The sequence below is a fragment of the Lynx canadensis genome, chromosome D4 (genome assembly GCF_007474595.2).
Source record: "Lynx canadensis isolate LIC74 chromosome D4, mLynCan4.pri.v2, whole genome shotgun sequence".
NCBI classification, from domain to species: domain Eukaryota; kingdom Metazoa; phylum Chordata; class Mammalia; order Carnivora; family Felidae; genus Lynx; species Lynx canadensis.
Genome location: NC_044315.2, coordinates 59,195,417 through 59,208,288, shown reverse-complemented (window position 1 = coordinate 59,208,288; position 12,872 = coordinate 59,195,417). Strand labels below are relative to the sequence as shown.

The 12,872-nt window shown below is 33.4% G+C and overlaps 1 protein-coding gene across 2 annotated transcripts in view; it reads right to left on the bottom strand.

Moving 5' to 3' along the window:
* DCAF10 (DDB1 and CUL4 associated factor 10) overlaps window positions 1-12,872 on the bottom strand; it is a 42,850-nt gene that overhangs the window by 16,608 nt on the left and 13,370 nt on the right. For both annotated transcript variants that reach the window (XM_030292635.1, XM_030292636.1), the window contains exon 3: window positions 2,564-2,761. In XM_030292635.1, coding sequence (XP_030148495.1) covers window positions 2,564-2,761 — 198 coding nt within the window. The remainder of the gene's footprint in view (window positions 1-2,563; window positions 2,762-12,872) is intronic.

Genomic DNA, 12,872 nt, shown 5'->3' with positions numbered 1-12,872 from the left:
AATTGGCTTTTTCAAAACACAGGCTTTAATTTCTTTTATCATTTCCATAATCTACTTTAATTGGGTTTACTCTTTTTAATCTTTTCCCAGTTGTTTTTTAAATTTTTTTTAATGTTTATTTATTTTTGAGACAGACAGAGCATGAAGGGGGAGGGTCAGAGAGAGAGGGAGACACAGAATCCAAAGCAGGCTCCAGGCTCTGAGCTGTCAGCACAGAGCCCGACGCGGGTCTGGAACTCACAAAACGTGAGATCGTGACCTGAGCCGAAGTCAGAGGCTCAACCGACTGAGCCACCCAGGTGCCCTTCAGTTTTTTTGATAAAATGCTTAGTTCACTAATTTTAGTTTACTGATTTCACTAATAATTTCTTCTTCAATCCATTAATTATTTAGGAAATGAGTTTATAAACCCAAATATGGGAATTTATAGTTACCTCTGTTAATTAAACTATACTGAGGTCAGGGAAAATCATTTGTGTGATAACAAATCTCTGATACTGGTTGAAACTTACTTTGTAGTCCGGTACATGCTCTCCTTTTGTACATGTTCTGAGTTTGCTTCAGAGGATGTATTCACTATGTGTTGGGAGAATTCTAAATATGCCTAATAAATCAAGTTTATTAACAGTAAAATCTCCTATGGTCTTTTTAACTTTTTGGCCTATTTTATCTGTTAGTAAATGAGAGAATGGCTTAATATTTTCCACTGATACGGAAAATATTTTTTTTTATAATCTGTCCATTTTTGCTTTTTATGGTTTGAAGCTATGTTTATTAGATACATATAAGAATTTTATATTCCAGTGAAATAAACCTTTTAATTAATATAGTACCTTTTTTATCACTAATTATGCTTTATGCCCTAAACTCTCTTTTGTCTGCTATCAATGGAGATGTAACTGTTTTTCTTTGATTTGAATTTGCCTGTTATTTTTTTCCCCATCCTTTTACTTTCAGATTTTTTCATTGGTATGTTTTAGGTGTGTCCCTTACAAAGAACATATAGTTTGGTTTTCTTTTTTAATCCAATCTAACCCCATCTGTCTTTTAAATGGCTACTTTAGTCCATATATATTTATTGCAATTATTGATATTTGGATTATCTGCCTACCATATTTTTGTGCTTCATGATTTACCTGTATTTTTTTAATGATTTCCCCTCCCTTCTCTGCCTCTATTGGATTGACCATGTTTTAATAGCTTTTGTCCACTAATTTAGAAGTTACCATTCATATTCCTATCCAAGTTTTATTTCTAAATTTAAAAAATAAATTTTAACAGTTATTTGTGTCTCAAAGATAATCTATATATCCTTTGCTGAAACAGTATGCATAGTTACAAATCTTTAAAAATATCCCATCTTGGGGCACCTGGGTGGCTCAGTCAGTTATGTGTCCAACTTCAACTTAGGTCATGATCTCGCTGTTTCTGAGTTGGAGCCCCATGTCAGGCTCTGTGCTGACAGCTCAGAGCCGGGAGGGAGCCTGTTTCAGATTCTGTGTCTCCCTCTCTCTCTGCCCCTCCCCTTCTTGTGCACTCTCGCTTGCTCTCTCTCAAAAATAAACATTAAAAAAAAATATCCCCTGTCTTTTTACATATGACCTCTGAAAAGAATATTTCAGAAATGGTCCTGTATATCACTGTATTGTCATTTCACCACAGCTAGCAACAGGTATATTTAAAAAAATTTTTTTAATGTTTATTTTTTGAGAGACAGACAGAGCATGAGCAGGGGAGGAGCAGAAAGAGAGGGAGACACAGAATCAGAAGCAGGCTCCAGGCTCCGAGCTGTCAGCACAGAGCTGGATGTGGGGCCTGAATTCATGAACTGTGAGATCATGACCCAAGCCGAAGTCGGGCGCTTAACCAAATGAGCCACCCAGGTGCCCCAGCAATAGGTATATTCTAATCATTTCTCAAATTTCAACTCTTTAAATGGTCAATTTCTCTATAAGGAAACACTGAAGTATTTCACAACAGAGGCATTACTGACACTGTAGATTATTAGTTGACTGTGTAAACTGTCCCATGCAGGATGTTTAGAAACTCAGATCCCTGCTGATTAAACGCCAGTAGAAATCCTCTCTTCTCCCATATTAACAACTAAAACTGCATGATACATTTACTTCCAAACATCCCCCTATGGATCGGTACCACTCCAAATGAGAAAGTACTCTTTAATGCATGAAAAACAAGTACAAAAGTTACAAAATAAATAGATTTAGAATCAAAGGACCAAAGAATGAAAAACATTTCTGTTCCATAGAGAAAATAATATTTTTCCTTAAAGTCCTTAAATTTAGGAAACTCAACTTGTAAACCAGTTTTCATCATTAACTATACTACTTGGTCTCCTTTCCATATAATTTTCTCCAAATTTTTTACTTGCAATATATGACTAAGTGCAAGTAACAAAAGATGGAATCATTTTTTGATTGTTTTTCCCAAAGGCAGGTTCTTCCTCCTTAAAGATACAGAAAAGCTAAGACAAATCTCTGAATTTAGTTACCATCTTAAGCAAATTTTTTGTTCACAATCCTAACATGGTCTCCCATTCACAAACCTGTTGGTGTCCCAAATAATGACATTTCCATCAAATCCTGATGTTACTAAGAGTCTTGTATTAGTATCATATTCGATGTTCTTCACCCAGCTAGTGTGACCATGTAAAGTGCATACTTTGGTGTTCAATTTTCTCAGATCCCACAGTGCTATTGTAGTGTCATCAGAGCAGGTAGCAAACAGCCGGTTATCAAGAAATCTACAAAGCAGAAAAGAAAAACTGGTTTATTTAATCTCTTGTTAAAGAAAATTTGAGAAATAGTCTCTATATTACCTAATCAAGAAAACAAACAAAAAAGGACTACAAACTTACTGTATAAACCCAGTGATTCTGATATACAATAAACAGTAAGTAGAATTCATATAATCACAAGGAAAGATACTATGACTTAATGAGGACCACAATGCAACTTTATCCATTTGCTTTGTATTATTGATTTTTATTTGGAAATGGAAATAGGGGTGGGTGTTTGGAGAACAGTGCTAAAGAGCAAGAACTTTAGAATCTGTATAATAGGAAACACAAATGGTGAGAGACAATAGGAGACAGAGATTTTAAAGACTTGATTGCAGAGCGAGATGTGTTAAGCTGTAAAGGTTCATAATTGTAACAAATATTTACTCTGCTACAAGTAATGTCTTCCTGTTTAGAAGACATTTACATACAAAAATTTCTGTTAAAATGCCATGTTTGTAATCTATTAATTCAAAGAAAGGCATTCCCCAAATAATCATACTTAGCAACATTAGAACCAGTTAAGATTACAGGGTAGATAATTAAAATACAAAGTGCCAGGTACATAACAAGCACTTACAAATATTTATTATTAGTGATTGAGATAGGAGTTCACTTTCAAGTTCATAATTCAAACTTTTTATTATTTTACACTGATTTCTCAATCCTTAGAATATATTTTATACAAATACTTAAAAAATAACAAATCTACCAATCACCCTTGAATTTCTGCCTAATTCAACATTAGGATGCCCTAGCTATGCTGTTACATAAAATTCCCTAATGTCTTACAGAAATAAGAAATGAATTCTGGAGCTTCTTTCAAGATAAAATTATACGTAATTATTTTTTATCAGAAATCAACCCCAGTAACCACAAATATCATAACGACCTTCCTAAAATTTAACATGGTTTTAAAATTCCAGAATTTTGTACAAGCTGTGTCTACTACTTGAAACCACCTTCCTCCTACCCCTTGACCTGGCTAACGCTTGCTTTTTTTTTATTCGGCTAATTCCTCCAGGAAGACTTATCTCACTATCCAGCCTGGGGTAGATTCACCAATCTTCTAATCTCCCAAAGTACTCTATAAGTCTATCATAACATTTAATATTACAGTGTAAGGAATAATTTCATAAGGCTATAAATTCCTTGAAGGCAGGGGAACTGTCTGCACAGCTCATTGTTAGATCTGCAGTACCCAACACACAAAGTGCCAGGTATATAACAAGCACTTACAAATATTTATTATTAGTGATTGAGATAGGAGTTCACTGCCTAGTGGAGAAGAAATTATAAATAATTATACAAAATAATTGTGTGGAATAAGCAAAGAAAAGGGTAGTTAGGAAAGACCTCCTGGTAGTGTCATTTGAACCAACTTTAAAAGATGAGCAGGCAGGGGCACCTGGGTGGCTCAGTCTGTTAAGAGGCTGACTCTTGATTTTGGCTCAGATCAGATCTTATGGTTCCTACAATCAAGCCCCACACTGGATTCCCACCCCCCCCCCCTTTCTGCCTCTCCCTCATTCATGTTCTCTCTCTCAAAGATAAAATAAATAAATAAATAACATGAGCAGACACTCCCTAAGTGGCCAAAGGGGTAAGCAAAAGTAAAGAGGCATGTGGAGGGATGGTATACTCTGAGAGGCAACGGCAGTTAGAGTGTTGTGTGCGGCAAAGTAGATATAAATAGAGAATATATCATGGATTTATTCTATAGCGATTCCCAATATTTTTGTATTATGCATACATGCCTGTTGGAAATATCTTTTTAAATGGAAAAAATCCACCATAAAAATAACTACAGTTATTGATATGTAGCCTAATTCTTATATTGCAAGCCTAATATCATAATTATTTTGCCATGTTATTAAAGATTGACAAAATCTTTTTTTTTTAATGTTTATGTATTTTGAGAGAGAGAGAGCAAGCAGAGGAGGGGCAGAGAGAGGGAGAGAGACAATTCTAAGCAAGCTCCACTCTGTCAGCACAGAGCCCAACATGGGGCCCAATCCCACAAACCACGAAATCACGACTAGAGCCGAAATCAAGAGTCCGACACTCAACCAACTGAGCCACCCAGGCAGCCCAACAAAATCATTCTTAATGGCTGAATAGATTCACTGTATGAATGAACCATAATATTTTTTTTATAAATGATACATCATCCTTGGTTTTATTTATTTTTAAATATTTATTTATTTTGAGAGAGTGAAAGGGTGAGCAGCAGAGGGGGAGACAGAGAGAAAGAGAGAGAATCCCAAAGCAGGCTCTGCACTGTTATTGCAGAGACCACTGTGGGGCTCAATCTCATGAACCGTGAGATCATGACCTAAGCTGAACCGATGGACCCACCAGCATCCCCCCCCCCCACCGTTTTCTTTCTTAAAAACTAATAGGGGCACCTGGGTGGCTCATCGGTTAAGCGTCCCACTTAAGGGCTCAGGTGATGATCTTGCAGTTCGTAGTTCAAGCCCCACATCAGGCTCTGTGCTGACAGCTCAGAGCCTGGAGCCTGCTTCTGATTCTTACTCTCTCTGCCCCTCCCCGACTTGTGCTCTTTCTCCCTCTCTCAAAAAAATAAACCTTAAAATTTTTTTTTAAAACAAGCAACTGTTGAATGTTTACATTGCTTCCAGTTTTTTCCATCTGTTCAGTGATGAACATCCCAACAGCTGAATATTAATCACATCCTTAGTTATTTTTCTAAGTACATTCCCAGAAGTTTTATTGTTAAATAAAAAAGGATTTTAAAAAATATAAGGCTTTTTTGATACACACAGCCAAACTGTCCTCTGTAGTTCCACCAGCAGTCAGGGGTATCCATTTCTCTAATTTTTTAATTCTCTTAAATGCCAGGAAAAAAAAAATATCTAAATTGAAACTTTTATTTTTAGTAAAGTAGAACATTTTTCATACTAATTGGAAGATTATATTTCTCCTGTGAATTGCTATTCATGTTCCTTGCTGATTTTCCTATTGCTGTATTATTTTTATTACCAAGTTATAAATGCTCTATAGTAACGATAATATAGCTCAGTTTTTCAAAGATAGTATGTTGAATATTTTTTGCACATATACTTCTTTGAATTTCATAGCATTTTATTGTATTTTTTTAAGTAGGCTCTATGCCCAACATGACCCTGAGATCAAGAGTTGTACAGTCTACCAACTGAGTCAGCCAGGTGCCCCGCCACATATGCATCTGTCCTTCTATGTGATTTATGTATTTTCTTATTATATCAAAATTTTAGTGATTATATTATCAAGTTCATTTTTCTCCTATGGTTTTATCTTTACTGATTAGGCTTTTTAAAATAAAAATATTTTAATGACTTCCTGACAGGAATTATATGATTGAAAAACATACACAATGACAAAAGGCTAATGGAGAATCAAACTTTTAAAATAAATTGATCATCAACATAGAGCATCTTCATACATTTAAAAAATTTACAGGATGGGGCACCTGGCTGGCTAAGTTGGTTGAAGCATCTGACTCTTGCTTTCAGCTGGGGTCATGATCTCACAATTCATGGGTTTGAGCCCCACATCGATCTCTGCACTAACAGTGAGGGGCCTGCTTTGAGATTCTCTCTCTCCTCCTTTCTGTGCCTCTCCCCCACTTGCACTCTATTTCTCTCTCAAAATAAATAAATAAAAACTTAAAAATATAAATAAGAAATTTAGGGGAAAGATTTTATTTTATTTAGTCTACAGAAAATACTTAAAGTACATATGGATTCAAAACTCCAGTGGGATTATACTGCCCAGTGGTCCACCCTGAAGGGTTTTGGCAAGAGAATGACACGATTAGAGAAGAGTTTCAGAAAGATCTCTGAGGTGGCCAAGTTTTCAAAACTTTTGTATTTTCATAAAAAATAAAGTGGGGGATCAGCTTTAAAATTTTTATCATAAGGCCACTGAAAAATTAGGCCACTGAAAAATTACCAATGTTGCATGAAAGATATTTTAATACCAATGATGTACAAAGAATATTATCTTGGAACAAAAGCTAACAATTTGAATTGAACAAATTTACCTTGATGAAAAATTCAACACTTTGAATTTAGTTTTCTCATTTTGCCTCAAAGTTTTACCTGTTAAAAAATCTTGGTATTGAAGAATCATTGGTGAAGAGAATAAATTACAGAAAATTAAGAATGTAGATTAGGAGACCAGTTAAAGTACCCATAATTCTTATCCTAAAGCAAGCAGATGCAGAGAATGTAAAGTAGTAGACAAACCCTTGGAAATCTGGCTCAAACTTCTCAAATTAAAACTGTCTAGCCTAATAAGTTAATAAATATATTTTTTAACTTCATAGTCCCTAATAAGCAGGAGACACTCCACACACTGAAACCTATGAATTTATGAATTATAAAACTGCCCCATATGTCCCCATCAGACACCAACATATGACTGTAACAGTTCTGGATAAACTGACATTTGGATAAACTGAGGTTTTCATTATCAGAGGTTAATTGGTAAAGGATAAGAGCAACTGAAATAGAATTTTCTTAAAACAGGTACCAACATTTCATTGTACGCAGGAAAGAAAGTATTGTCTAAAAACCAAAAATCATAAAAATGTTTAATATTTATTTTACATTTATTTAACTATGTGTAAATTCTTAGAATAAGTTAAATGTTTGGGGTTTTTCTTGCATAATCTTTCCAATGAAATTATGACAGCAAAATATGATACCCTTCCTTAATATTTGAGTTTTATACTATAAAAAGAGAATCATTTCTATATAAAAATCAATGGCTTTATCCATTTTCTCAAGGGCCTTTCCTTAGTCCCATGAGATATTCACATAATTCTCTGAAGTATCTACCAAGTCATCATTTCTGTCATTTCCTTTTCTTTAATTGATAACTAGTCTACCTCTATCAGATCCTCATTTGCTAATGATTTTATATGTAATTGATCAGTTTTCTAATATCAGTCTTAGGGTTTTGTGAAATTCCACAACCTTGGCAAGATAAGAAATTTCATGTTCCCAGTGATGAACACTGCATTTACATTATAGTATTTGAAATATACCAATCAGGAAAAGACCAACAAAGACGGTGGGAGGGAAAAAATAGATCCTGGAATATTAAATAGGTATTAATTTTTTAACTGTCATACCACTAAGTGAATATTCTTATGATAACCTCAACTGCCCTTGTAACCTCATAACTGGGGGACCTTAATTATTAAATGGACTCTTAAATTGACACACAGAGTCCTCATGAATAATAAGTAAATCTGTATAATGGGCTTAAGAATTTAAATAACATACTTTCCCCCTTACTGTCCCTAAATATGAATAAAGAGAAAATACTCTTTACAACTATCAATATTTTTAGTTTACAAGATAAGCAAACCTTAAAAAACTAAGGAATGAACTAGAAGACATTACTAAGTACATACAAAATCACTATCTAGAGCCAAACCAGGAAATGCATGCCTACATCTCTAAACAGTACTGAGGTGGTCTAACTGAACTGAGCATGAATTCCAGCTCTACCACTTGCTACATATTAAAGTATTGGACAAATCTCTTTAACTGAGTTGCAATTTCTTCATCTCTTAAAATGGATACAGTATCTGTTTCACATCAGGATAATGTAAGAATTAATAGTGTATGAAAAGTGCTTCACAAAGGTTTGGCACATGGTAGACACTCAGTAAAAATGGAAGTTAGTATTATTAATAATATACACATAAGCTCATGCCAGAGGACCCCTCAGATTCTCACACAAAACTCTTAAGTGATATGTACTTCTAAAAAAGCTTCAAAATCTGTTTTTCTAACCAACAGATAAGCAAATTCAAATTTGTAAGTGTGGAGTACTAAAGCAGAAACACTGATAGCAGCAAATGAGAGTTGACATTGATAAAGAACAAATTCTAACAGCAGATTAGCCAGAGATCATTTTGAATAGGGGCAAACAATTCAACACATCTTCTCTTTTTGAGATAAGAAAATTTTAAATTGTAAAATATTTAAAACATAGAGAAAATTATGAAGAATATAACAAAGACTGTGATACACACCACCCAGCCTTATCAAATTTTAACATCTTGTTATCTTTCAGATTTCTTTGAACATTACAAACACAACTGAAGCACCCTGAATATCCCTCCCCAATCCCATTCCCCTCCCTCCCTCTCCAGAGGGAACCACTATCCAAAATTTGTCACTCCCCATGCAAGTTTTTAATACCATGAGTTCCTAAGTATGTATCCATAAACAATGTATCATTTTGTTTTGCGTTCAATTTACTCTGTAAATATTCAATTAGCACCATGTGCTAGGCACAGTTCTAGGTGCTGGGGATAGAGCAGAGAACCAACAAATATGCTTATGTTTGCATATTTCCAAACTTTACATAAATGGTATCACACTGTACAGCTCATTCTATAATTTGCTTTTCTGGCTCAACCTTGAATTTCTGAGATGTATCTCAGATGCTGATGTTTCTAGTTCATTTATTTTAACTGATGTATAGTATTCCATTATATGAGTATACTAGAACTTATCTTCTTCTTAATGGAGATTTGTTTCCAACTCGTATTACTAAAGATGCTATAATGAACCTTCTTTACACATTTCCTTGTTTACATATGCTTTAATTTCTTAAAAAAAATTTTTGCTCTTCAATTTTACCAGATATTGCTAAACTGCTCTTCAAAATAATTTTATCAATTATACTCCATCAATGATGCCTAAGAGTTTCTACTTCTCAACATCTTTGCCAATACTTAGTATTTCTTCATTGTTTATTTTTATTTATATTCTTGGAACTAGGAAGCTTGAAAATTTTTTCCATATTTACTGCTCATTTTAGCTTCTCTTATATGATTTTCTGCCTATTCTGCTCCAGGGTAATTGTTTTATATATTCTGGATGCTAATCCTTTCTTGGCTATGTGCATTGAAAATATGTTCTCCCACCAGCCTATAGGTTATCTTCTCACATTGTTGTCTTTGGTTAAAATGAAGTTTTAAATTTTAATGCAGTCAAACTTAGCAATCCTTTAATGAGTTATGCTTTTTGTATCTTAAAAAAAATCCTTTCTCATCCTTAGAACATAAATATATTCTATATTTCTTCTAAAGCTTTAAAGGTTTGCTTTCATAATTAGGTCTTCAACTGGCAGTTATATTTAGCTATGGTATGAGATAGAAATCTAATCTTACTTTGTTTTTTCATATATATATATATATATATATATATATATATATATATGTATATATATATATATATATATATAAATAAAACCAGTTCTCTCTTTTCCATTTCCCTGCCATTAATCTGTAATGCCCCTGCTGTCATATATCAAATTTCCATATATGCATGGGTCTGTTTCTGGAAGTTCTACTCCATTCCATTAGGCACTTAATCCCTGTCCTAAGACTGTGTTTGATATCAGGAAGACTACCATCTTAGCATCCTTCAAAATTGTCTCAGATATTCTTGGCACTTTGCTGTTCCATATGAATTTTTAAGTTAAAAAAAAAAAAACCCTGCTGGTATTTTGATTAAAACTGAACTAAATTTATAGACTAATTTGGAAAGAATTGACTTCTTTATGATACTGAGTTTTCTCCCTGAGAGAAGATATGCGTTTGTTTTTGCAAGTACCTGGCAGTACTATCAACTTGGATTCAATTTTAAATTGCTGGCTAGATGGTTTTGGACCATATAGTAGTGTGAATTTGGGCCCCATACATGCATGAAGGCGGACTTGTGGTTAGAAACTTACTGAGGAGATTTTCTGACATCCCTCTACCAAGGTCATACTCTACATGAACAGCGTGGCATATTTCTAGATCACCTTAATGCTGTAAGTATAGCCCTTGGGAGTCCCAGCTTTATGCAGAGTTTTCCACTAGATTCCTCATCTTGAACTGGCCATAAAACTAACTCTCCTGTTCACTGTAACTCCTTATACACATCAAAACAGAAGATCAAGGTCACTCACTAGCATTTGGCAAATGCCTCCAGGGTAAAAGCCAGCTGAATACCAATTTACTTATTTGCATTCCTGCTTCTATTTCATTTTTGGCCCTAGGATTCCTTTCTTTCTTATCAGCTCAATTATACATTAAAAAAATACATTTTAAATACATCTTATTCTGCATTTCTATTTTTAGTAGAAAGGTTGTAAAAGATATTTTAAAATCTTCTATAGCCGAATTTTTATCTACTTGATTTACTAGTTTGGGATGGAAGTGTATTAAAAGTCTCTCACTATGATTATAGACTTGTAATTCCTTATCTGTTTTGTTTTGGGATTTTTTGTTTTGTTTTTTTTGAAATATACAAATTTCAAATTGTATACAAGTTCCTAATTACATGCTCTGAGTTGATTTTTCCTTTTATCAGTATGTACTGTTGTATTTTTATCCTTATTTAGGCTTTTGATCTTCCATCTGTCCAATAATGATAATCTATGTTAGTTTTCTTTTCCTATTTCTGGGCAACTTTTTATCTCTATAAAAAGTATACAGATGATTTCAGTTTTTATTCAAATTGCTGTCTCTGTGTCTTTTAATAAAGAAGATCAATCCATTTATACTTACTGAGAACTACTCATATATTTGGAACTGTTTCTACTCCTTGTTTTCTACTTATCATCCCTTTGCTTGCTTTATTTGTTTATTTACTTTATAAAGCTTTCCTGTTTTCTACTAAACCAATCAAGTATTCAGTATTCCCTTTCCCCCCACTTCTGATTTGGAATCTATACACTATATGTCTACTATATTAGTTACCTTTAAGTTTCTTTTTCATTGCATGTATTTAATTACACATTGTTCTGAAAGAGTCTGAAGCTACTTAATATTTCTGCCTTCTTTCTGAACCTGACATGAACCTTACCATATTACACACAATCTATTTGTTGTTACTATCCAAAGCTACACTGTCCAGTTTGGTAGCCATTAGCCACATATGGCTTTTGAGACCTTGATATGTGGCCAGTCTGAATTGGGATGTGCTCTAACTGTTAAACACTGGATTTTGAAAATTCAACATTCAAAAATGAAAGTAAAATATCTTAATAAATGTTATAACAGTTACATGTTGAAATGATAATGTTTTAGTCCTATTGGGGTAAATAAAACATTAAAAATTAATTTCACTTTTTTTCTTTTTAATATGACTAGGAGAAAATAAATCTAGACTTTTAGTTTTAACTTTGTTTTAAATACACCCCCCAAAAAACCCTAAATTATTATCTTCCTGCTACTAATAACATTTATCATTTCACCTAATTAAATTCTTCATTATGGAATGACAGTTTACCTGGATATATGGCATGGAGCATTATTTTTCCTTAGTATTTAAGATACTACTTCATAATCTCCTAACATCAACTGTTACTGTTGAGAAACTTTGTTATAACCTTGAATTATACCTCTGTAGGTATTCTGGCCTCTAACATTGATGGTTTTTAAGATTTTGTCTTTATCTTTGATACTCTATAGGGTTTTACTACAACCTGTTTCAATGTACATTTATCTTTAACCTATGTGACATTTAGAGTTTACTTTTGATTCAAGGATTCAGGACCTTCTTTAATGCTAAAAATTCTCTCCCTTTGTGCCTTCAAAAATTAGTTCTCCACCAATCTCTGCATGTTCTTTTTCTATAATTCTTATCATACAAACATTGGAGTCTTTCAATCCTCTATGACTTTTAAGTACTCAGTATTTTCCAATCCATTAATTCTCTCATCAGTGATGTAAAGGATAATATTTACCCCCTCTTTTGAGTTTTTTATATACTAACTACATTTTTAATTTCTAAGAGTTGTAGTTGGTTTTTTCCAGATTAACCTATTCTCGTTTCATCTCTTTAAATGGAAAGTATTCCTTATTTCTTTGAGCATCCTAAAAATGCTTTAAAGTTTCTCCCAACCAATGGAATACTATGCAGCCGTTAAAAAGAATAAGATTATCCCATGGGTACTAACATGGAATAATCTCTAAATATGTTATTAAATGGAAAAGCCAAGGTATATAATAGTGTGTGTAGTATGCTACCATTTATATAAAAGTGTATATATGTAC